The sequence below is a fragment of the Diadema antillarum genome, unplaced genomic scaffold, assembly GCF_040938485.1.
Source record: "Diadema antillarum isolate AM-2024a unplaced genomic scaffold, OU_Dant_1.0 scf00000072, whole genome shotgun sequence".
Lineage (NCBI taxonomy): Eukaryota > Metazoa > Echinodermata > Echinoidea > Diadematoida > Diadematidae > Diadema > Diadema antillarum.
In genome coordinates, this window is record NW_027270961.1 from 1,411,744 (window position 1) to 1,436,496 (window position 24,753).

General features: G+C 37.8%; 1 protein-coding gene across 1 annotated transcript in view; it reads right to left on the minus strand.

Annotated features, from left to right (window-relative positions):
- The window catches only part of LOC139717220 (ATP-binding cassette sub-family C member 9-like), a 44,989-nt gene extending 27,449 nt beyond the window's left edge, over nt 1–17,540 (minus strand). The window contains exons 1-9 of the mRNA XM_071628723.1: nt 17,306–17,540; nt 10,464–10,764; nt 8,976–9,136; nt 7,643–7,896; nt 7,076–7,321; nt 4,314–4,487; nt 2,343–2,501; nt 617–772; nt 67–201 (exon numbers count right to left, since the gene is read on the minus strand). Coding sequence (XP_071484824.1) covers nt 67–201; nt 617–772; nt 2,343–2,501; nt 4,314–4,487; nt 7,076–7,321; nt 7,643–7,896; nt 8,976–9,136; nt 10,464–10,660 — 1,482 coding nt within the window. The 5' untranslated portion in view covers nt 10,661–10,764; nt 17,306–17,540. The remainder of the gene's footprint in view (nt 1–66; nt 202–616; nt 773–2,342; nt 2,502–4,313; nt 4,488–7,075; nt 7,322–7,642; nt 7,897–8,975; nt 9,137–10,463; nt 10,765–17,305) is intronic.
- Nucleotides 17,541–24,753: the final 7,213 nt, after the last annotated feature.

Sequence of the window (24,753 nt, forward strand, 5' to 3'; positions counted from 1 at the left end):
ACATTCTTATTTTAGCTGCTTCTTTGACCTTTAGGATGGGAAAGACAGCGTCGTCACGTGACTTACGAGGACAGCCTTGATGAACTTTGACATGGATACAGCTGCTGCTAGTTGGAATGGGATGACAAGGAGGAAGACACTGGCTCCAATTAGAGCTGGTGATCCCAGCTGTTGGTAGAGGAGAAAAAGGGCGAAGGCGATCTGGAAGTAAAAAGACAGATGACGGTTAGAGTTCACTGATATTGGGAGTGAACACTGGGTGACATTACTGCTTTACATGTTATTATGTTAATGTGGCAGGAATTTACATCTTTCCAACAAATTCTGTCATATTTCATACATCCTCTACGTCCTCGATAAACTAAACTTTGGCATTGATGAAAGTAGCGATATCGAATTTTGTAACCCCTTTACTGTAATTCATTGTACTGATCAATATGTGTCATATCCCGTTGTAAGTATTTCACCTATTCATATCGGAACCATGGACATTTCGGCTGCTTCTCCAAGAACTTTAATTCAGAATGCGCCGTGAATAGAGATGAAATTTGTTTGCTCCTGTTTAGTGGTTCCCCTCCCCTGAGCTTTGTTGGGGTCGGTTCCCCTCGGCACATACCTTCACTGGGGTCGCCCAGACTTCGTTGCCAAGCATGAAGAACATCATCACGTTGTTGGCATCGACCGACATGTGGTTGGTTATCTGGCCCATGGTCATCATCCCACCCGACATCGCATACGTCGACAGCCGAAGAGACTTCTCGTAAACTACGCTCTGGAAAAAGATATAAGCAGATCATCCCAAAGAAGTAATAATTCATTCGAGTACCGAAAAGGGGTCAAAGAAGCCTCAAGAAGTATATAAAGACACTGCGACAACTGAGGTAGTATATAGAGTATAGTGCCGATATCTGAAGTGGCACAATGAAGCATGATCATGTATTTTATACACAGTAAATGTGTGACAAGAAAATTGAGGTTTATCATTACAATTTACCCGTATATAGGAATGAGTTGTATGTTCATTTGAATTCATAAAGTAGACCCCGTTATCAATGGTTTTCAAATGAATAGATTGCGGAGAATCTTGACTCAAAATCTACTGCTATTATGGTGGCCATTGTACATTTTTCATGCTGTTGGTTTGCATCATGAAGCGCTTTATAAGCAACCAGCATGACATTTAAAAACCCCGGATAATTTGGCTGACTTTTTAAAAAATCTCAATATCACTCTCGAGAACAAATTATTATGAAAACGGTGCACACTTACAGGAATCATCAAAGCAGCCTGCAATGTGAGATTCGCGACAATAACATAATACACTCAGCAAAAAAAAAAAAAAGAAAGTAAACGCTTTTTCAAGTGTCTAGATTTCTCGTAGAATATTCAGCTGAAAGCTAATGTATTATATACCATATTGGAGGTAATTTAATTGGCTATCAACCTATTAGGTCAACAAAATGGGAAACTTAACGCATGAGTGAACACCATTGTTTTTCTCTTCTAGGGCACAAAAGTAAAAATTGCAAAACTGAGCAAGTTGTCATTCATGCGTATATGTGCTCTACCATAGCACAATAAGAAGAAACAACAAATTTCACACAAAAAGAGACATGAATTGAGTTGCAAAAACAAACCTTTGATCTCTATGATATCTTTAAAGCCTAAAAGAGCAATGAAGGCTAAAAATAATGCAGGAAAATAAAGCATCATGTCAAATCTAAATTTAAACGAAATAAGTGAATTATTAACAAAAATGGTACAAATTTGAGCTTTTTTGCAAATTAGGAAATTGTAAATTATGTTTGGTTCTTGAAATTGTCACATGAATCTTAAATCACTAGTTTAAAAGAAATAAATAAAGAAATTCTGCTCATTTAACCATCTTTATGCTTTTTATTCCCTATGTCATTTGAAGTTTGATTTGACAGAAAATTCTTATTTTCCCCTTTAGTTTCCCACTTTGTTTTTCTTAGAGGTAATAAAGAGATAAAGAGAACAAAAAAAATATTTTTCCTATTTCATTCATGTCTCTCGTTGTGTTAAACTGGTCTTTTGTTGTCAATGTTATCGTGAAGGGCATTTGCAAATGAAAGAGAAAATGTCATTTTTTTGCAATTTTTAATTTTGTGCCTTGGAGGGCAAAAACGAATATGCCCAGTCATGTGTAAATTTTTCTTTTTAATTAACCTATTAGCTTAGTAGCCAACTAAATTACCTTTGATATGGTATACAAAACATTGATTTTCATAAAAATCTTATAAGAAAAATATGACCACGAAAAAATGTTTACTTTCTTTTTTTGCTGGGTGTACATATACTGACATTATATTAGTGCTTGCCTGAATAGCAGATCGTGCGTGGATCCCTTCGATAGACGTCCAGAACTGGTAGGTTTGGTCACACATGTGACGGACGAGGGCCGTCACGAAGATACACCCAATGAGAATGTATGCATCAGCGAAAAACTCAGACACACTAACGGGGTGGGGAGGTTGGGGCTGCGGATCAAGAGTTCATCGAAATGTTATGAATATTCATCACATATACAGAAGGATACTCATTGATGATTAATAATGTTTTTGTGCATAACACATAGGTATATCTCATGCTTTAGCGAAACCTCGAATGACAATGGACTCCTGTATTCCTATGGCGACAGAACTTATGTTAGCATGTCCATCGTCAACATCCTATGTCACATGTTAACAGTCACTCATTGAATCTTTCTTCATCATCATTTTATTTAAAAGTAGATTATCGAAATATCTGATGGCTCGTCGACAACAGAAAGAGGAAGAAAGGAGAAAAAAAGTTGATATATTGAAATTGTAAAACCTGATATAGAACCGAGTTGCATTTTTAGAAAAGTCAATTTCCATTGGAAGTGTGTCAGTCAGTATGGAGATTAGCAGCTCTGCTAAACCCTTAAATCATCCATTTCATTGATTATGAAATATTATCTGTTGAAAGTTTTTGCAGTGCTGATATTAAGTCATTGTATCGCTTTCAAGGGCTTGGCCCACTCACTTACCATCAGGTTGTACTTATTTGTGTTTAACATGTACGAAAGCATGTCGACTTGTGTCGAAATCGTCATCTCGTCATGTGTGATTTAGTACTTGATACAAGGGGAACAGGTCAGAGGGTGTGACAATATAGTTTCCTTTTCATTTCCTTCTTTAGTGGGCCTATAATACGTGCCTTCTTGTTGTGATATATAAAGTCGACCAGAGTACACGGTTGATATACATGACCCATTGACCTCATCTGATATTCGTTTGTTTACACTGATCTCGATCACTAAGAGACATGATCGTTCTAAAGGACGTTCGCATAGACTTGACTCTACGTAGGTAAATTAATCGCGTAAAAAAAAACCTTCAGGAGAATTAGACGATAAAAATCAAAACAGAAGCCATAACAGTGCATTGTGCATCCAATAACACAATGATTATAAAATCAGACATTGGAACACTGAAATAACGGCATTTGAACTCTTGCTGTAATTTTTTGATTTGATTACTACTGATAAACGGAGAAGATTTTGCCGAGATTGGACTTGGGACAAAGAAATCGGGCAATAAATTGCCCTCTGGGGAGTGTGAGGTGACAATGTCACATGCGACTTTATAAAGGTGCTGTTTTGTTGGAAACATGTAAAACCATTGTGTGTTTTTTTTTACGCACAAGAAAGCACGCAAAAAAAAAAAAACAACAACAACAGTAAAAAACAACTAACCAACCAATCCGAAAGGTAACAAAATGCAAAACACAAAACAAACAAACAAACAAACAAATAAACAACAAACAAGCAAAAAAAAAAAAAAGAGTAGGCAAGGACCCAACAACGACTGCTATTTATGATATGTGTCTGGCTGCTTTCCTATTTCCTAATGTGAATGAACAAACGAACGCAAGACAATATGGGGCACTGGGAAATGATGCTGAACTCCTTTCTCTTACAAAATTCTGGTCGCGATCTGATCATTTAGTAAAAACAAAACAGAACAACACCCTACAGATGAATATAATGTTGATTTGTCATTGTCAGGACTTAGTTAAGGTTGATCAGTATACATTCTCTAATGTGCCTGCCACACCTTCCTTAAAAACAACAACTAGCTGAATAGTGAGGTACGCGTATATCGCGTATTAAAATCGGTGTACAGTAAATATCATCTGCACTAGCTATAGTTAATAATAGTATGATGATGATGATGATGATGATGAACCATATTCATAAACAAGAATGAATTTCGAACTTGATTACTATAACATGCTTCCTTCACATGTGTTCTACTGGGTCCTACCTCCCCTGGCTCTCTGATAACGTAGAGGGTAATGCCCCCGATGGCCAGAGGACCGACATAGGCACCGAAGTCTGTACAGAGCTTTAGGAAAGCACCAGCGAGCATCCGAGGCCAGTATGTCGTGACGTACACCCGGGCCAGACTTGGTTCAACTCCTTTGGCCTTGGCACGTTTCTGTGGAAACATAAAAAAACATACCCAATCGGCATCGTTACATCAGTTGATTTCAATATTTGGTATATACACTGTATTTGCATATCTTTTTCTCTGTTTTTGTTTTGTGTTGTCTGCCGTGTTTGTCATGTGTTCTTTAAATCTGCATAAATCTAAACTGCAATAAGAGGGACTTGCGGCACATATAACACAGAATTTTTAAGTTGCGGGTAACATATCTTTCACACATTGTGATTATCCTTTAACACGACTTGTGTTACAGTGCGCATCCAACCATCAAATTATTTTCAAGTTCAAGTTCAAGTTCAAGTTCATATTTATTCGTTTTTCCACAATATACAGACATAAATCTCACAAAAACAATGCATACAATTGTACAGAGAAGACAACAATAATAGGGAAAAAACTAACAGTAGCAATACATTGCAATAGTTGCTAAGATAACGAAAGTGAAATAGTTTTCAATGTGATATTCACTGTGTGAAAAAAACGGAGGGACCCACTAAAAAGACAGAGCTTGTAGAGTGTGGGCCCCTCTTGTATTAGAAGCCCGATGTAAAATTTGAATTGAAAACAGCAAAAAATCCGCACAAAAAGTTCGTCACAAAAAAGTGTGGCAGCCCACTAAGAGACAGACGAACAAACAGTTATACATAAAACGACAACAAACAGAGTAATGAACATAACAGGACTGGGACAGCAACAAGACTACTTGTAGGAGGAAAAACAAGAAACAAACTGACTTGACGACACAAGAGGAAACAAGACTATAGCGTGATAAAAAGGTAACAGAATAGACAGGAATATGCAACACAGACGACGATCCTCGGAGGTTTGAGGAAGAAAGAGAAGAAGAAAAAAGAATATAGAACAAACCCTTCAACTGCGAAGTATAGACAAAGAAAATCTTATAATCAAGGCTTGAGCAAGTTACAATAATAAAGAGAACGGCAATGCCGATATTGCGGATGAGTAACAAAGTAAGCCTATAAACTAATCTGATTCTGCGAGTCGTCATTATAAGATTGTAAAAGAAGAGACTTTAATCTCCTTTTAAATGACTATATACATGGAGCAGATTTTAAATCATGATTCCAATAATTTGGTCCAGTGTAAATAAGTGTATTCTTTGCTAAAATCGTTCGAAGAAGTAGTAAATGAAACTCGTTAGAACGTCGGGTGGGGTAATTATGGAATGATTGTTTTTTTTAAACATAGAACCAAAGAAAGGTGGGAGTAAATTGTTATCATACATATACATAAATTGACCTAAGTTAAATAAGAATAATTCATCGATTTTTAATAGCTTATAACAGTCAAATAATGCATTTGTATGTGAACGTGTAGGAGAATTAGAAATGATACGGAGGGCTTTCTTTTGCAATAATAACACTCTATTCATCAGTGTCTGATGAGTATTGCCCCAAGCTAAAATTCCATAATTAAGGGAAGGGAGTATCAAAGAGGAGTATAACACTAGTAGGGTCTTTTCAGGAATATAGAATTTCAGTCTATTCATAACACCTATATTGCGAGAAATGATTTTGCAGATATGATCAATATGTATTTTCCAAGAAAGTTTATTAGGCCTATCTACAAAAATACCAAGAAATTTAAAATATGACACACTTTCTAAATTACAATCATTCAGAACTATTTCTGAGTTCAAAGAATCAACAGTATTGCTGAAAAGCATATATCTATTTTTTTTAACATTCAAAGATAACTTGTTAGCTCTGACCCAGTTGGTCACTTTTTTCAATTCCGTATTCACTTGTTGAACAAGAACATCGATATCGTTATGGGCAAGAAAAACACTGGTATCATCAGCAAAATGTATAAAAGAAAGTAGCTCTGAAACAGAGGAAAACTCATTGATATAAATTATGAATAACAGCGACCCCAAAAGACTTTCCTGTGGAACGCCACACTTAACATCTCTTATAACTGAATGATTATCTTTAATTGGAACAAACTGTTGTCTGTTAGCTAAATAACCCTTGAACCACTCCAAGGCCTTCCCGCGTATTCCATAGTGCAATAACTTATGGAGCAAAATGTTATGATTAATCGTATCGAAGGCCTTGGAGAAGTCCAAGAATATACTAATTAAATGAGAATGGTTGTCGGTTGCATTAACAACTTTATCAATAAAATGAAGAACTGCGTGGATGGTACTGTGTCTCTCTCGAAAACTAAACTGACAATTTGTAAATATGTTGTGCACATAAAAAATTAATAATTCTGGTGTATATTATTTTTTCTAAAACTTTCGACAATGAAGATAATAAAGAGATTGGACGATAATTGCTGACATCCAGATTATTACATTTCTTAGATATTGGAATTATTTTAGCCAATTTCATTTTATCAGGAAAAATACCATTAAAACTTGACAGATTAAAAATGTGGGTCAAGGGATCTGCAACTGAGGATATGACACCTTTAAGGATACAATTATCTATATCATCTATATTTTGATCCATTTTCCACGATCAAATCTGCGCATAGATCTATTTGAATAATTCTTTTTGGGGAAAAATCGATAATCCTTGGAAGGGAAAGGCACGGGATACTTTGAAACTTACTACTTCTCTCTGCAGATTTCTCTTGAACCGCAAGTGGTTGTATTCAGCCGTGTGCACAGTCGAGATGGTACCGAGGTCATCGACCTCCAGAGGCTTTTTGAAACCCAGGATGAACATCCAGTTCAGCCACCAGTGCATGAGTTGAGACATAATGTTGACATAGAGCTCCATGTAGTACATAGATTCCTTCTTCAAATCTTCGGGGTATTCCTGAATCAGGGTCGTGTCGTTGAAAAACCCGAAAATCTGCGATTTGGGCAAAGAAAACATTTGTTGCTTAGTAACCGTTGACATCAGTGAAGTCTGGTCTTCGTCACATTTGTGATCACCGCTAAATTTTGTGAGTGTCTTCTCCCGTCCCCGCTCTTACAACAACCTATCAATTTCTGGATACCATATGTCTTTCACATTTCATACTTCGAGAATCGAAAACTTTTGCTTGTTATATCATCAACCAGACCACACACACAAAAAATGTTACCTAATCTAATTCTCTTTTTTATGACGTCATTTTCTATTTTAGAAGTCCCATCTTTGAATAAAGGAATGATGGAACTGGACACCTACCATGATTGAGATAAAAATTAACTCCAGTAAGAGAAAGACGCTGTAGACGACGATGAGAATGATTGTGATGTCATAGATGGTGACATGGACGTCATTGAGCTCCTGGTAGTTGAGATATTCGAGCTGGAGTCCCATGGTTGCCAAGGACGCCACCCAATATAAGAGTAGAAACCAGGACATATGCCGCGAGCGCCATTGCTCCATCTTAGTAAAGTACAACAGCGACATCAGACTCCCGAAGAAAGATGTTATTCCTGCCCAGTTGAAATTGCCACGAAAATCAAAGAAACCAGAAACATTCGCATTTACCTTTTCTATCTATAAACAAGGAGATGAGTATGATTTTACATCCATTTTTCTTAAACTTCTTATATTTCTTTCCTTATCGTTATCGATAAAAACAGATTCAAAGTGTCGCTTTCTTGAAAATTACGGTCTTGTTGGATGTAAAGATGCAACTGATGCAACTTCTCTAGAAACTAATACAAACGAACAAACACACACACATAAACACACACACACACACATATATATACATATATATATATATATATATATATATATATATATAGATTGTATATGATTGTTTATTTATAAAGCTATAATCATCACAGATGCCCATGGTATGTTAAACACACTAGGAAGAGGATTTCCTTTTTTTTCTCCCGGTCTTGCTCCAAAATTGTAGTTAAACAGCCGTGAAGTTGGAGGTTATAAGAACAAATGTGTTTGTCGTGACAAAGTATTTTTATTGCGGAATTGTGATTAACTTCTTGGTGTGGAAAAGAGTTGTTTTGAGTAGCCTCCAACGGGTCTAAATGTGTCAGTTAATGCCACAATATCAAACTTCTCCAAATTATTATTATTATTATTATCATTTATTCGGCATTTGCAAGACAATACAAGTGATAATAGATAAACAAACAAAACAAGCGAAATACAAGAATACAAAATGTCAGGTTTTCCCTGGTGAGCTTTCCTAAGTTGCCGGGTTGGAAAAAGCAATCAAAATCACTATGACCCTTGGGCCTCTCCAACCAAAATACATTTACATACAAATATGTCCAAATCTCTGAGCACTCCCAATCAAGTACGAGGTTCGACCAAATTCAATATTTTACTGCTCAGTGTTAAAGGTCGTGGAGTAAACATAAAATTCAGATAGACCAAATGAGATTAGAACAAGAAATAACACTATTTATAGGCAAATAAATGAAGTGCTTGGCAGATAACACCAACACTCAATAATGCATAATCATGGGGGAGGGGGGGGGGGGGGGTTGGTTACCGGAGGTGACCACCCCCTCATGGTGGTGTATATGGTTCTACCGACCTGTAAGGTAGAGATGTGGCTGTGTTGGCTGCTGGATGTACGTGCTGTCTGTGAGAATACCCTCAGCTATGGACGCCACTGACATGACAGCTAGCACGAATGTTAGGAGCCAACGTGGGGCATGGGTGGGATAGCGGAGGAGAAAATGACCTTCCCGTTCTCTAAGACCAATTATAATCATGATAATAACAATAACATATATGTTTATAATATGTAAAACATATGTATATAATTATATTCTTCTGCTATGCAAAAGCTTCGAATGTGGATGGCAATAATGTACAGTTAAATGAAAAAGTGTATTATAAGCCTTTATGTAAAGAGTGCTCCAGTAGGGATATCCTGATTTCTGATGGTTAATCATTCCAAATTTTAGACAGAGGAGAGGAAATACTTCCGTGACTTTTTTTCTTTTTTTTTGTTGCAAATAAAGGTGTCACAGTTGAACGATTGATGATATTCTGCTTTGACTGAGAACCATAATTAAAGTGGTGTATTCAGATTCATTCTTACTTAAAATAAGTATGAGCAAAAATAAAAAAGATCAAAATAAAACGTCAACAACACCTCAAACAGATTTGGTAGCGATAAGATTCTTACAGTTTGTTATTTGATTACCGGTATCTTTCGTTAATAGTGTAGATTTATCATGCATATGCGCGACGAATGGCTGTCATTTTACATCTTGTTCTTTACAGGAAAATCCGGTCCAAAAATAAGTTCGTTTGATAAAAAAGAGTAAAGTCTTACGACTTACATGGCAAAAATTTGACTGAAATCGGATGAAAAATAAGGAAGTTATGAAATTTTGAAGTTTTGCTAATTTCTGCAAAACAGTTCTTGTACAGTGGATATGAATATGCAAATGAGTGAGCTTACCAGGCCACAACCTCACAATTTTCTATTGATCGTGTACAAAAAAATGACGAAAATGCAGTGTTTCTGTCATTGAAGTCTGAACATGATGTTATTCCTAGTTGAATAACTTCAGAATAGTGATCAGTGAGATAAACGAGGATTTGGGCCTCGGGCATAATTGCGTTTGAATGGAAAACTGGAAATTTCAAAATGTCATATGTACAAACTATAGTATATGGCAAGTTGTGAGGGATGACATGCTCACTTTGCCATTGGCATATTCATATTGACCGTTCAAGAACTGTTTCCTGAAAAATCAGGGAAAATTTGAAATGTCATAACTTCTTCATATTTCATCCGATTTCGATCAAAATTATACCGATGAACTCGTAATATTTTACTCTTTCTTATCAGACTAACTTATATTTGCACTTGATTTCCCCTTTAAGACACAAATCACACTCAGAAAGTTTAGAGCTTTAAATGTGGTAAATCGACAGTCATATAAACTGCGATTTTACCTAAAAATGCGCAACACAAAGCCCAGAAAAGTCGTCTGAAACAGAGACGCCAGAGACCCCATTGAGGACACATAAAAAGAAACACTATATTATCGTTCTCAGATGATACCTGTACGACGTGCAGCAGCTGATTGCGATGATGATGACGGCCGTGACGACGACGAACGCGACCTGGGTGCCAGCAATGAACGCGTCGATGTAGCACTGATTGCCGAAGACATCGGCATAGTTCATGGAACGGTTGTTGAAGGAAGGCAGGTCGCTGCTGTTTGTTCCACAGAACCATTTCCAACTTTCTGACTCCATTTTGGTATCGGATGGTGTGCTCAGTGGTAGCCAGGTGTGAAGAGTAAGCCTTGTGTCTGGATGACGTCCTGGAGTAGTGCGTGGTTGCTCAGATCTCTTATCTACTATTTAAAACAAAAGTACATTTTTGTGCATGCATGTAAACTATATATGTATATATCTATGTATGTATGTATGTATGTATATATGTATTTATGTATGTATGTATGTATGTATATATATGTATGTATGTATGTATATATGTATGTATGTATATAATTATGTATGTATGTATGTATGTGTGTATATATGTATATATGTATGTATGTATATATGTATGTATGTATGTACGTATGTACGGTGTATCAATGTACTGAGGGAGGAGACAGGAAAGAGTAAAAACTTGATGTTTGTCTTGAAATGTGTAGACTGCTATCCTGAAAATGTATTGCAGGGTTTGGAGCATTAAAGCATTGATCATTCACTCCTGATGGCCAATATTTTCTTTCCGAAATGGCTTCATTGTTAATACAGTCTTATTGCATCACTTTTACAGTTTTAACAATTAGCAACATTTTTTTTTCTTATCATATTGCCGCATAGTATACAATAAACTTCATTCATGTGAGCGTTCCCGAAATGCCGAAAGATATTGTGAAAAGATCAGATCATCAATGTGTTGTGATTTTTTTTCTCAACTCTCATTCCTTTTCATGTTCTCAGTCTCATCCTTACTATTTTTTTATCATTTTAAATCTCTGTGTAATTCTATTCATCGTTCTCATTCCCATTCTCAATTTCGTTATCATTCTATCTTTGATGTTATTCCTCATTCTCATTCTAATTTCATGCTTATTGTTATCCTAATTTTTATCTAATTTCTTTTTCTCGTCAAAATTATTGTTATAATTCTGTTTCTAATATTAAGTTTCAATCACATTCTTATTCTGAATTTCATTTTAATTCTCATTCACATTTTCTTACTCATGTTCTAATTTTTGTTACTACATCAGTGTCATTACCACGGATTGAAAACGATCCATCTACGTCATAAAAAGTGCACCGTAAAAAGAGACGCCATATCTGTTACAAGTGGATAAAGTGGTAGATACCCCTGTAGTTCTTGACAGAGCAATAACATCGAAGCCAATAATTCGTCCCAGGGACATGTTCGCGCTTCCTGCATTGCTATTCTATTTCTCGACCACGTATTGCATTGTTTACTCTGCTGGTCTGATACGGTGGTTGCGTGTAGAATATTTGTTGACAAAATAACTTCATTGATAAGTCAAAGACAAAGGTTGCCTGTTTACAACACTTTGTTACTCACTTTTTTTTTTGCTGCATAAGATATGCATTGGATCTACCAGTCAGAAGTACATTTTAACCCCACGCAGAATTATATTTACATAATAATCTTAGACGTTCTTTGGATAACCGTCAATATGTAAATAATAGCTGGATCTACAACAAAAGCGAGAGTGACATGATCGAATATGCAGGCTATCACACAATCGATGACCTGATTTTGACCTTTGGTTGGTCGTTGAGTTCTCTAACATGGCGTCCTTTAGGCAAGTACGGTCCTTCCTGGTTGTGTTGGTGTATACAAAGATGATTCTTGCATCACTTTTCTTACTTCTTCCCTACATTGTATTAACAGACACTTACAAACAAGAACATTTGTTTGTGCAATTTTTCAAAGAACTAACTGTTTTTGTCTGTCTCGAAGAACACATAAAAACATAATGACCTTGGTCTTTTAAGAAGAATCAGACAGAAATGTTACATTGGAACACTGGCGTAGCCGGGGGGGGGGGGGGGGATGGGGGCGGTCGCCCCTCCCCCCCCCCCCCCCCCACCCCTCTAAGATTTGGACCGGGGATTTGGGAGGCGGAAAAAAAAAATGCGTGTATACTGTATGCATGCACATGAAGCGGGTCTCCTTTGCAACCTTTCATCAAATAAGATATATTTTTTTTAATATTTCACTCAAAGTGTGCACCAGATCGTTGAATTTCAATTCAAAATATGCAAAATCTCTCGTGCTTGGGAGGGGGTATCCCCCTCCCAAACCCTCCCCCTCTGTGCCTCTTTCCCTAGCTAAGTACACTTTTTAGATTTACAAAAAATTCTGGATAATTCGGAGTGCACAAGACTTATCACTTATATTCCGAAAACTGAAGGTTCCCTTATGTATAAGGGGAATTTCCCCTTTTACTCGACCCTTTCCTCCTTCAGCCCCCCCCCCCCATCAGTTTTTTTTTTGTTGTTGTTTTTTGTTTGGTGATTTCCCAAATGTTGATTCCATCAAATATGCGTATAGGCCTATACGAGATATCTCAATTTCAACCTTAAAAAAAATAAAAGCTCCATCGGAAGGGAAGGGTGGAGATAACATTCGCCCACGCCTTCTCCCTGCTCGCCCCCCCCCCCACCCCGCCATGCAAAGAAGTAGACCGTGGCTATACCCAGATCGCTTTATTTCAATTCTAAAAACGCAAAAGCTCCGCGAGCGGGAGGGGGAATCCCCCTTCCCCTAAGCTCTACCTCACTAGACTTTATACATACGCACAGATGGTGAACATTCGGAATAAGAGCTAAATTCCGTGATTCTAACACTTCGATGAAAAAGTATTGCACCAAAAATTTGCACCAGATCGCTGAATTTCAGGTCTGAAAACGCAAAATCACCTTCGTGTGGGAGGGGATATGACCCTATCTACACCCTCGTGTGCATGCTTTTTCTGTTTGATTGCTGAACAGACTAAGTAAGAATTAATACAAGAAGTGTATCTAAATTATACCATTTTATAGGCAAATTGTTCAATAATAATCTACACTAAGATATACTGCTACCTTAAACAAGTGGGACTGTTTCACGTCGATAAAACGCGCAAAAACATGCATCAAATTGCACCATTTGCAACATCAAAATGCAAAAAGTTCTTACTGTGGGAGGGGGGAACTCCCACACCCTCCCCTACCCCCTCGCTCGCTCCGCTCGCTCGGGTTCAGTCGCGTTCATAATATTCAGTGAAAAGAATTGATACAAGAAGTGTATCTAAATTATACCATTTTATAGGCAAATTGTTCAATAATAATCTACATCAAAATAAACTGCTACCATAAACAAGTGGGACTGTTTCACGTCAATAAAACGCGCAAAAACATGCATCAAATTGCACCATTTGCAACATCAAAATGCAAAAAGTTCTTACTGTAGGAGGGGGGGGGGGGGCGGGACACCCCCTCCCACACCCTCTCCTACCCCCTCGCTCACTCCGCTCGCTCGGGTTCAGTCGCGTTCATGATATTCAGTGAAAAGAATTAATACAAGAAGTGTATCTAAATTATACCATTTTATAGGCAAATTGTTCAATAATAACCTACATCAAAATAAACTGCTACCATAAACAAGTGGGACTGTTTCACGTCGATAAAACGCGCAAAAACATGCATCAAATTGCACCATTTACAACATCCAAATGCAAAAAGTTCTTACCGTGGGAGGGGGGACACCCCCCTCCCACACCCTCCCCCCCCCCCCCCCCTCGCTCGCTCCACTCGCTCGGGCTCGGTCGCTTCGCGCTCTCGCTGACTAACCGCCCCCCCCCCCCCCCCAAGATGAAATCCTGGCTACGCCGTTGATTTGGAAAAAAGGAGACAAAGTTTGACCAATCGGTGACATTCAAGTAACTTCGCGTTCCCAAAGCTTTACATTGTTATGCTTCTTTTTCTTCAGTGCTTTCGAGATTTAAAGAGGAATCGTTCTCGACTAATAGGTCTGATTTGACTAACAGTCATAAAATCAACATGCATTTCATCCATTCTTTATTTAGCGGCGGCTTTGATACCTTGGTATAAAATTTGTCTTTGTTATTGTAACATTGTGGTTTTTGCTAAAACAAAGAGAAAGAAAGATTTCTAAGAATCAAAAAATTAAAACAAAAAGTAACATAGAAATACATTTTCTGGAAAATGAGTCACCCTGCGTCATTCAGGAAGTCCAATCCTTCCGGTCACAGTCTCCACTTTTACTTGCCAAATTTGGGCATAATGTCCACTCTCTGCCCTCCTTGGGTCAAGCTATGACCTCATAGCCAGTTATAGCCCCTCCACCCAAACAAAGTGGCAGTAAAAGTGACGTAGAACTGTGCGTCGGTGGATTGGAATTTAAAGTTAAAATATATCTTTGGGAAGGGTCCTAAACCCAATAAATAGAGAAAGTTTTCCTCTCCTCACTTCATATTGGAATCTTTGACAACGGGAAAGCATCGAGACATATTGTGAGCAGAATTCGTGAGAGTCAGCTATCTTCGTCTCCGGCAGGGGTAAGTTATCTTCCTTGTCAAGCTTAATCTGTGAAGGCTAGTTCGAGTCTAGTATGTTGTCCAGATAGTGTTAGGATTATCTATGAGCTGCTACTTGCGCTATAGATCAGTGATAACAATGTTGCTATTTCAAATTTGAGTTGAAATAGGGATCCTCTGTTATATTGAACAGAGTGATGCGAATGTGCATGGGCACATCATGAGATTTCATTGTCGTTCATATATATCTGACTTCTGAAATGTATGGCTCAAACCTGCCTCAGACTCAGATTGGTTGATATGACATTGTTTATCGGTTATCGAGCTCCTACATTATGTGAGTGGACATTAAGTTAAGTTGAGTTGATAAAGAAGAAGAACTTGTTGGAAAGCTGGTTAAAAGATAGACATGACAATTTGGAGATGTATGTTCATTGCTGCTTTCACAACATTTTGATCGATGCCATTGTGTATGTGCGTGATTACATTGCTGAGTAGACACTCGTGAATGTAATATTCTAGTCATATTGGTGTATGCACTAGGAGACTCCCCCCTCCTCTCTCTCTCTCTCTCTCCTCCTTTTCTTCTCCTTCACTCTTCTTCACTTTTATTTCCATATCTTGCCTATTGAAGATGATATGAGCGTTTAGTAGTATAAGTCTATAGGGAACTTATATGTCCAGTATTGAATGTATACTGTTTGTACCTTGAGCAAATGGAATCTTGCTTTATTATGTTAGTTACAGTAATAAGAATGAATGTCGATATATCTGTAAATGCACCATTTGGAGAAGTACGGTATAAGGATTAAGAGCGAACACAAACGAATTAAGACTGTGTAATGCTATATTAATGTCAAATGCAAATGTATTCATTGATTATACAATGTACTCATTATCCCTTGTACATAATGTTTATATATTTCAGGGCTTGTTATGAGCAGAACCTGCGAATAAAAACGAACACCAGTAACCAACATAGCGAGTCCCGGCTCCATCATTGTTGTCGTTACATTATATTACTAGCTATATTTCACTTGGCACAAGTCATTACAGAGAATAGTCAGTCACAATATTCTAAAACGAGAGGTGTATCTCTGATACTGACGATGGTATTAACATTTACTCACAGAGTTGTTGTAATCATATGATTACCACTTTCACACATGTGTGTATGGCATGTCATCACGTTATCATTATCTTAAGAGATGACCTAAAGATCGTCCTCTCCGGATGTCGAAAATCTCTTCAATGACATTTGTACATACTATATGTTAGAGAAATGCCTCAAGTCATTGTTTCAAATAAATTCCACAGGTTTATTAGGTCTGGGGGTGTTTTATGAAACTTTTTGTCGGTGATTTACACTGACAACTGTTAAAAGCTACTGAAATCCTTGCGTCTGATTGGCTGATAGCAAATTTGTCTCTGAAAACTTCCGACGAACTCGTTGATGAAACGCCCCCCAGATGTTGCTGTGGGCCTTATACTATCACAGGCCGAATGAGAGACAATTTTTACCCTCATCACACTAAAAGTGACTATCCTCACGATTTATAGACTGGTTTCTTTCAGCATTGAATATGCTTTCACTTTTCAGCCACATGTGTTTCTTATCTATGTGTGGTGAACTGTTTAAATGTTTAAATTTATCTTCGGCTGTAAATATGAAAGCGTCATTAGAGAGGCAGAGAGTGAGTGATTTTAGGAAATCATCAAACACGAAATACTCCTGAAAAGAACTTCAGAATCCACCAGATCATCATTAGACGCGAAACCATCTAATTAATTTGTCTCGCAGGATACTGTCAATCAACAGAATATTCGTGTGTATTATTTACAGTCGTCATCATTTATCACGAGTCATCACATATTCTTAATTTGACAGATCAGGCGTTGAATTTCCGAATGCATATTTAACCAACAATACAACGCTGGTGATTACCGCTAGTAGCAGATATCCTTCTTTCCCTGTACGACCAATCTTGCCGATACGGCTCTTTACCAACCTCTGAAGAAAGTTCTCTTTGCACTGCTAGCCGCTCAAAACAAAGTCATTGTTTCACTTACGACCACGGAACTATATGATTGTTTAGCGAATATTATCATAATCAGCTTTTCTAACAATCAACACGCAAGTAGTTTTGTATAATCTGTCAAAGTCAGTCAAATAAGATATTAGAAGGAATGTAGAGATATATGCAAGATATACCAACATGACACAGGGAAGTCATACGAAGGGTTGTAATTTGCCAATATTCGTACAGTGCCTGTTTTACTCTGCTGCAAGACATCAACAAAAGTCTTTGGCATACCAGAGCAGAGGAAACATATCGCTGGAGAAGGAACTTACCTCAGTGCTTGGTACTTAGTCCTGTCCTCATAGTATGCCCTAACAGAAGGACGGCGAACTTCCGCTGAGAACTGACTCTACATATGCACCCCCATGACAATCTGGCACGTTAAGGTCACTTGTACAGAGCTGGGCTGAAATCACGCTTCATTCAGCGTCTCTTTTGCTAGTTCGATGATATGATAATGCATTATGTACTTAGTTTTACAAGCCACAATCTGCCGTGACTACCTTGTATTATTTAGGTAACTCAATCATGCTCTCGACTTTGACCTTCCCACTCTGGTTCAATTTTGCTGTGGCAGGTCTTATCATAATGTGAGAAGCGAATTGGTCAGACATAGCCTATAATAGTCTTTGTATTCAGCTATTGATCGTCGGGCTGTTACTGAAGGGAGGGTGAATGTACGTGTGTGTGTGTGTGTGTGTGTGTGTGTGTGTGCACGCGCTCTTTGTACACCTACCTCGCATGTTTGTGGTTCTTCGAGACCATGAGAGGAGCATGAAACCCATGTGAATTGAGTGAATGACGAAATGTTTATACAATGTACAACACATCAGTGAAGTTTGAGGGAAATCTGACATATTCGTCCAAAAGTTATGTTACAGTTTCTGTGCCGCCAACGCTAAATGAGCAGACTACATTTTGCGACGTCACGCATGGACAACGAGCCATAAAGAAAATGTGAACTGAATTCAACTCATTTTCCATTATGATATAATGAAAAAGAATAAAAAAAAAACCCCGAGAAATCATACAGCCGTTAACATAATTATTATTGTCAGCACTAAACTGCATCGTGAGGAGAGAATTATGTATTTTTCATTCAAAAAGAAAATTGTGGAATTATCTTTATATTTGTTCATATCGTTGTCCACGCATGATGTCAGGAACTGTTGTAGTCTTCTATTCCAGCGATGACAGCACGGAAACTTTGAAAACTCATACTCTTTAAAGGGACTACTCTCAAACTTCACTGATCTGTTCTACTATTATTTTCGCATTTTCTCAATCCAGATACAGGTATATATTTGAGTGTTATTTCCTTTTGTAGAGCGTTCGTATGCCCACTCATGCATCCTTTGATCATTGTTGAGTAGTGAAAAAAAAAATCTTGTTTTCTGTAGCAGAGATATGCAGTGTATCTTTGGCTCAGCTGGTCACAAGGATTACCATTGTCTTCATGTTCGACATTTTGATATGTTACACATCAAGGTCATATTTCCTGGAAGTATATGAAGGCAAATGTAAATCATCGCAAATGTACAAACATTGAAAGAAAAACAGTTATAGCTTAATGAGATCAGAATACCATGTGCACTGATGAAAGCATGTATTTTAAAACTTAAAGATCACGTGTTTTCTGATTCTGAGACTGAGATGCAAACCTTGATGACGAAAAGTTTTCATTCTTATTAACTGACGTACGCTCAGAAGATTAGTTATGTTGTGGTCCATCCTTAAATCCTCACACAGATATGTAGTATCTCATCATTTTGATTATGCATTAGAAAGTATCTTTAAAAAAATTAGGCACGTTCGTTACATGCTTCATCTCAATGGACATCTCTCCCAGAACGTATTCGCTTTACCCCTTTCTATGTCAATGGGTCAAATAAGCACAAATTTCAGACACGAGCCTGTGATCAGGAAATAAGCATGGCCCACAAAGGGTTAACGAACACATTCATCGCAATTGACAGTTCCTGCCCGGTATGATACAAGGATCCAATTTACCAAAGTAATAACTCAAAGTAATGAAAAATGAAAGGTAAACACTCCCCTATATTGCATCGGGCTCAAGAACATTAGTTGTTGTTGTTTTGGTTATTGGAAAATCATTCATTGATGAATGCATGTATAACTGTGCTGAATAACTGTATAGACATGTTATTGAATCTTTGAAATATAACTCAAATGCAGGAAGTTAGTCTCTTTCAAGGGCCCTCATCTTGTTGTTAGTTAGCAGGTCTCGCGTGTCGACCATCAGTTCTCGTCTTTAGGCAGCGAGAAGGCATTCAGGGGTGAGCCAAAGAGAGACTTTGCTCTTCTCTATTATTCTCGCTCCCCAAACAGAACGGTACAAACATTGTATAGCTGTGTATCACTCATAACATTTTATTCCTAGTCTAGATTCAAGACATGCTGTGATTACACAATTTGTGTATTTAGCATTTTTCATTAAAAAAAAGTTGATCCCGGACATGTCCAAAATGTGAAAGTCTCAAAACTGACATGGTAGACTGACCAGTCGTGACATTACTCTCCCAATCATATCTTGCATTATAGAGGTTTCGACTATACATTGGTCAGTACTCTTAATAAAACGCAAACAGTCTATAGAGTGAAGACCACGAGGCATTGCACTTGACACGACAAAGTTCAGACACCAAGAGTTCGTGATGTGTAAACAAAACATATTATTGTACGTGCAAAGACAGTATGTCCCCCCCCCAAAAAAAAAAAAAAAATACAACGGGACCCTTCGCAACGATATTTTTAAGAATAGTGAATCCATCAGGGTTTGAATCTATAACTTATAATCCACATCTTACAGAAAACCCCATCCGATTTGCTTTAGTGATCAAAGAGAAATGAGGATCTTTGTAGAGTATGCCAGTCCTCCAAGTTCTGTCCATTGTGTTCGCTAAGCATGGAAGAAACAGACCCATGGCACGTTTTACAACAATCCACATTTTCTCAGTGACCACTTAACAAAATTGAATGGGATTTTTCTGGTAAATATAAGTAAGATGTTATATCTTTAGACGCTGAAATATCATTCAGACAGTTTAATCATACTGAAAGTTATCAATACAGAAATCCGATTGCATTTTTTGGGGGACATACTGTATTCCGTATGTGCAAAGAGCGATATTTAAACGAGCGATTATAAACCACAAGGTGTGTGTATGACGCCCAATAAGTAGAAGAATGTGCCATAGGAAATAACGAAATAGAATCATAATTGTCTGAGCATTTAAGGGAGTTGTTCATCTTTGTGTATTACTATATCTTTTATCGAACAAAAGTTTGCTATATTAATAGGGAACTTGAAAATCCAGTTTACATCAGGAGTCATGAAAAGGATAGATAATTGTCATATTTTTAAACATAATATTTGAACTATGATTGCGATACTTTATCCATTGATTTTTTTTGCTGACTGCTCTCTCAGCCTAGAGACACCAAAATCTAATCTTAATAAAGTGTAGATGTAACATTTTTAGGAGCAAGTGGCTAGAAATTATTACGATTATTCGTTTTGAATGGCACCCCCTCATGACACACAGCTCGAGTTCGTCCCAGTGTAGCTTCGTATAAGAGCTGCTTCAAGGGATTACTGCATCAAGGTATCAAGGTATTTCTTTGCACTTAAACATAACGCATTCGAGATAGTGTGAAAAGCAGTTAAGACATAACACTGATAACTTTGACAAATGCCAATCTGTTAGAGAGTTAAAAGTTTATCAAACTTGCAGGTGTGTGGTAGTACCAATCTGTGAGTCTGATCCTTCCCCTGCAAATACCTCTTACGTTTTCTGGGAGTTTATGTATGGAGAGATTTTTCTGTCTTTTTCCCCTGCCCAGACCGATACCTGTCGTATATGCTGGATCATATTTTTAATAGGGAACATTCTCGAAATAGTGGTTTAGGCCTGGTTGGTCACAAACGTCCAGTTTATATTCTAACTTTGGCAGTCTTTTGAGAACATATTCCTTCATGTGTTAATTCTTTTGTAAGATACGACTTGGTTCCTCTTTGTATTCAATTTTCATGTTAAAGGTGATCCCTCAGAAGACAATAGAAGAATTCCCTAAACTTTACATAGAACTCGTGTTTGTTTGGTACTAGGATGACCAGAAGCTGGGTAGATGAACCCATGCTGAATGCCTCAATATACATGCTGTAAATACTGTGTTACTCCAACGCTGCATCTAGACTGTGTACACAAATACAATTTATTGTATCTATTCGTCTCATTTTTCCATTTTACATAAACATGTTTAGTAGTCACGGCGATGGATACATCTAGAGTAAGGGCGAAATATTTACACAGGTTCTCGACCTGAATTTCTTTGGTATTCATCAAGACACTGTTAACAACCCGAATCGTATTGTTCACGGAAAAAGACAACTATAATTGTGCTAAATGTGCAATCCTGAAAAAAAAAAACCAACGACGACTGCATGTTGAAAAAAATGAAGCCATATCCTCAGAATTGCATCGTGATGTTGTTGTTTTTTTTCTTCATATTATTTCTATTGACAAAGAAATCTCAACACTGACATTTTGAGTCTTCGTTTGGACCTAGATCCAGACAATTTATGACACAAAGAGACAATTTATGACACAAAGTAAAATATGATCGCCTAAGCAACACAACGTCATGGCCGGGAATAAAGGGTGACAGAGAAACAAATCTTCCCCTTTTCGAGGGGTTCGGATAAACATAAGTACAGTAAACCAATGCGTTCTACAGGACTTACATGAATATCTATAGCTGACTGTAACTCCCTCAGTTCATATTGATTTGCAGACAGTCAGGGTCTTGGGCGATGTCTGTGTCGGTGCCTCTAATGCAAATTAATTTTCCGAATGATTGTTTTATGAAGTCCGTATCCACAACTTCCCAACGCGTCTTTCAAACTATGTGGATTCCAAAACTTCGTGCGGTTTAGTAAATAGAGTGATGTTGGCATTCGCTAGAACTACACTAGCGGTACTGATCCCGATCGTATCTGAAGTTACTGCTTTCATGTGAATATTCCTTCAATTCCTTCCTTAGCCAGCGTGTTGGATCATGGACCTACACTACATCGGTCCATGGTTTGATATACACTATTGTTCGGCTGGCATCCTTGGCCCTCACCTCTCGGGTGTTTGAACGGCTTGAATGGCCCAAGAGTGTTAGACAACTTCGTGTAAGCTGGATTGATTTTTGAGACTCTAAAAAATAAAAAGGAATTCTTAGCTCGTCAAAGGTGATTAGCTCAGAATGTAATGAGAAGAGAAGGAGGGTCCAGGTTCGAGTTATCGGCCCGTGTCATTGCCATAGACTCGTCCAGTGATTAGTCTCTTTATGCTGCAGGTTGCATTCTGTTCGCTGAGTCACAACACCTGTGACTTGGCCCATGGTCGAACATAATGATTTAACACTTTTGGTAAGATCAGAGTAAAAACCCATTTGTATTGTTAATGCTTCATCTGAAACTGTCCTGAAACTGTTGATCTCAATACACACTCCGGAATTTTCAGTTGTCTACTCTACAGCCTTCATCAGCGGACTGACCTTAGCCGTCTTGATCGCGTGACGGTCAATAAGCGGGTCATAGACTTTCGGAAGTTTAAAGCGATTTGGTTACCACGTTGGCCTACATAAGGTTCACGTTCTGGACGGGGAACTTCGAGGGAGTAATCTACATCAGGGCCTATCAACCTTTATCTGAACAAGGATTCGATGTAGATTCCGGAAGTCAATGACCCGTTATCGACCGTAACGTGATTGGTAAAGATCAGTTGGCACTTGTGAAGATCAGTTTGGTGATGGAAGCTGTAGCATTGGCAGCTGAAAATTCCTGAGGTAAATAATGTGTATTGAGATCGACAGTTTAAAACCAACGTCAGATTCTTGATAAAAATGAATAATAAATACAAAACTATAAAAAGTGACTCCAGCGTCTGAGAGAAATTCTGTTAAAAATGCACCATTTGCATAATGTTAACACCACACAAGTCATGATAAGTATCATAACAGTAAAAAGTAACGGATATCTCAGACTGGCTTCTAAAAATATATAATAACATGATACTGATTTAAGTTAAAAAGTTCACTCGGAAAATTGTTCTTTCCGCATTCTTTCCGCACACATTTCAAACCAGTAGGCCTACCTATGCTATTCTGTATGAAAATGACGCTTTCTTTAGCATGTTTATGCAATAGCATGTTCTGTGGTTTGTATCTTACATTTATATCATTACCTAATCAATACAAAAATGAATGAATGAATACACGAAACATTCCGTTGTGTGTCTGTACCACATTTCCTAGATCATTTGACTGACTGAACTCCAAGCTTCCACGGTTGACGAAATAAGGCGACAAACTTGAAGCCGTCTGACAAGTTGGTTTACTAGTCAAAATATACGGGTGAGCTGCGATTGGTTGTTGTCTGTTCGCGCCACGGCAGTCTGTCGTTTGGTTCGCTGCTGCTATAGCCAGAATTTGAAAAAGTCCGGTAATCCCTGGACGAGCGCGTACCCGAACCCGTCCGCGCTACCGTGCTACTTTCTCTAGAGAGACCTCTTCCGCGGAATCGAGGACAGACTGACGCTAGGTTCTCCAAGTCCAACGCTCTCAGGAAACCCTTACGACACCAGCCATAGCCGAGACTGTTTACCAGACCTTGTAGAGGCATCGTCAACGCCTGCATTATGAAGAGATAGAAGCATAATCGTCCCATGAAGATCTCGACAGTCGTGCTAGAAAGCTGTAGCACAGGAATACTTCGTTATAAAGAGGTCAGATGAATCAAAACCCTCTTATGACGAGGAGATTTTGAAGATTCCAACTTTTTTTGTACTCTTACGAAGTGAGAAAACCCCCCTGATATAACAAGGTGGTTGTCACTGTTTTAGATCCTCGTTATAGCGAGTAGTCCATGTATACTATTGCAAATGATTACAGTGCATTTTCAAATGCCATACATTTCTGCGTGGGGACGGTTTTACTGTCGTATGTGAAATTGAAGAATGACTTGACGATGTTTCTAGTTTAATTTCGAAGTTGTGTTAACATAGTTGTGTTAATGTAGTCAGGTGAATATACAATGCATTAAAGGAATGGTGTAGTTTTGGTTGAGATGGGGCTTCAAATTTCCAACTTTTTTTTGCAAGATAATGAGAGACCCAACTTTTATTACGGACCATTTTTTTTTTTATTAGGACCACATTTTTTTTTTACTTTGTTTGTGAATATCCTAGCCATTTCAGAAAACAATTTTCTTCCAATAAACTGTGAATTCCTCCCCGAATTGTATAATGCTCTTCAGTATTATATAATTGGTTTCTAATTATCTCGCAAAAAATTGATATCTGAGTCTTCCATCTCAACCAGCACTATACCATTCCTTTAACCTATTCAATAGATAGATTCAGCAAAATGAAAGAAGAGTTTAGAGACGATGACAATGCAGATAACGATGACGATTGTGAGATCATGGAAGAGACAGGTGTTTCTTGGCCCAGTAGTATGTATGAACCGAAATGGCCGAAATCCACTGCTGTAACACGTCGTCTTATCTCATAAAGTGATGTTGTTAAGATTCCAACCAAATTCTCATCAATTTATGGATCATTTGCCATTCTACCGTGTCAACTTGCGCATGCTAAAAAAAAAAAAAAAAGAAAAGAGAGAAGAAAGTGAAAATGCACGTAGAAACTCA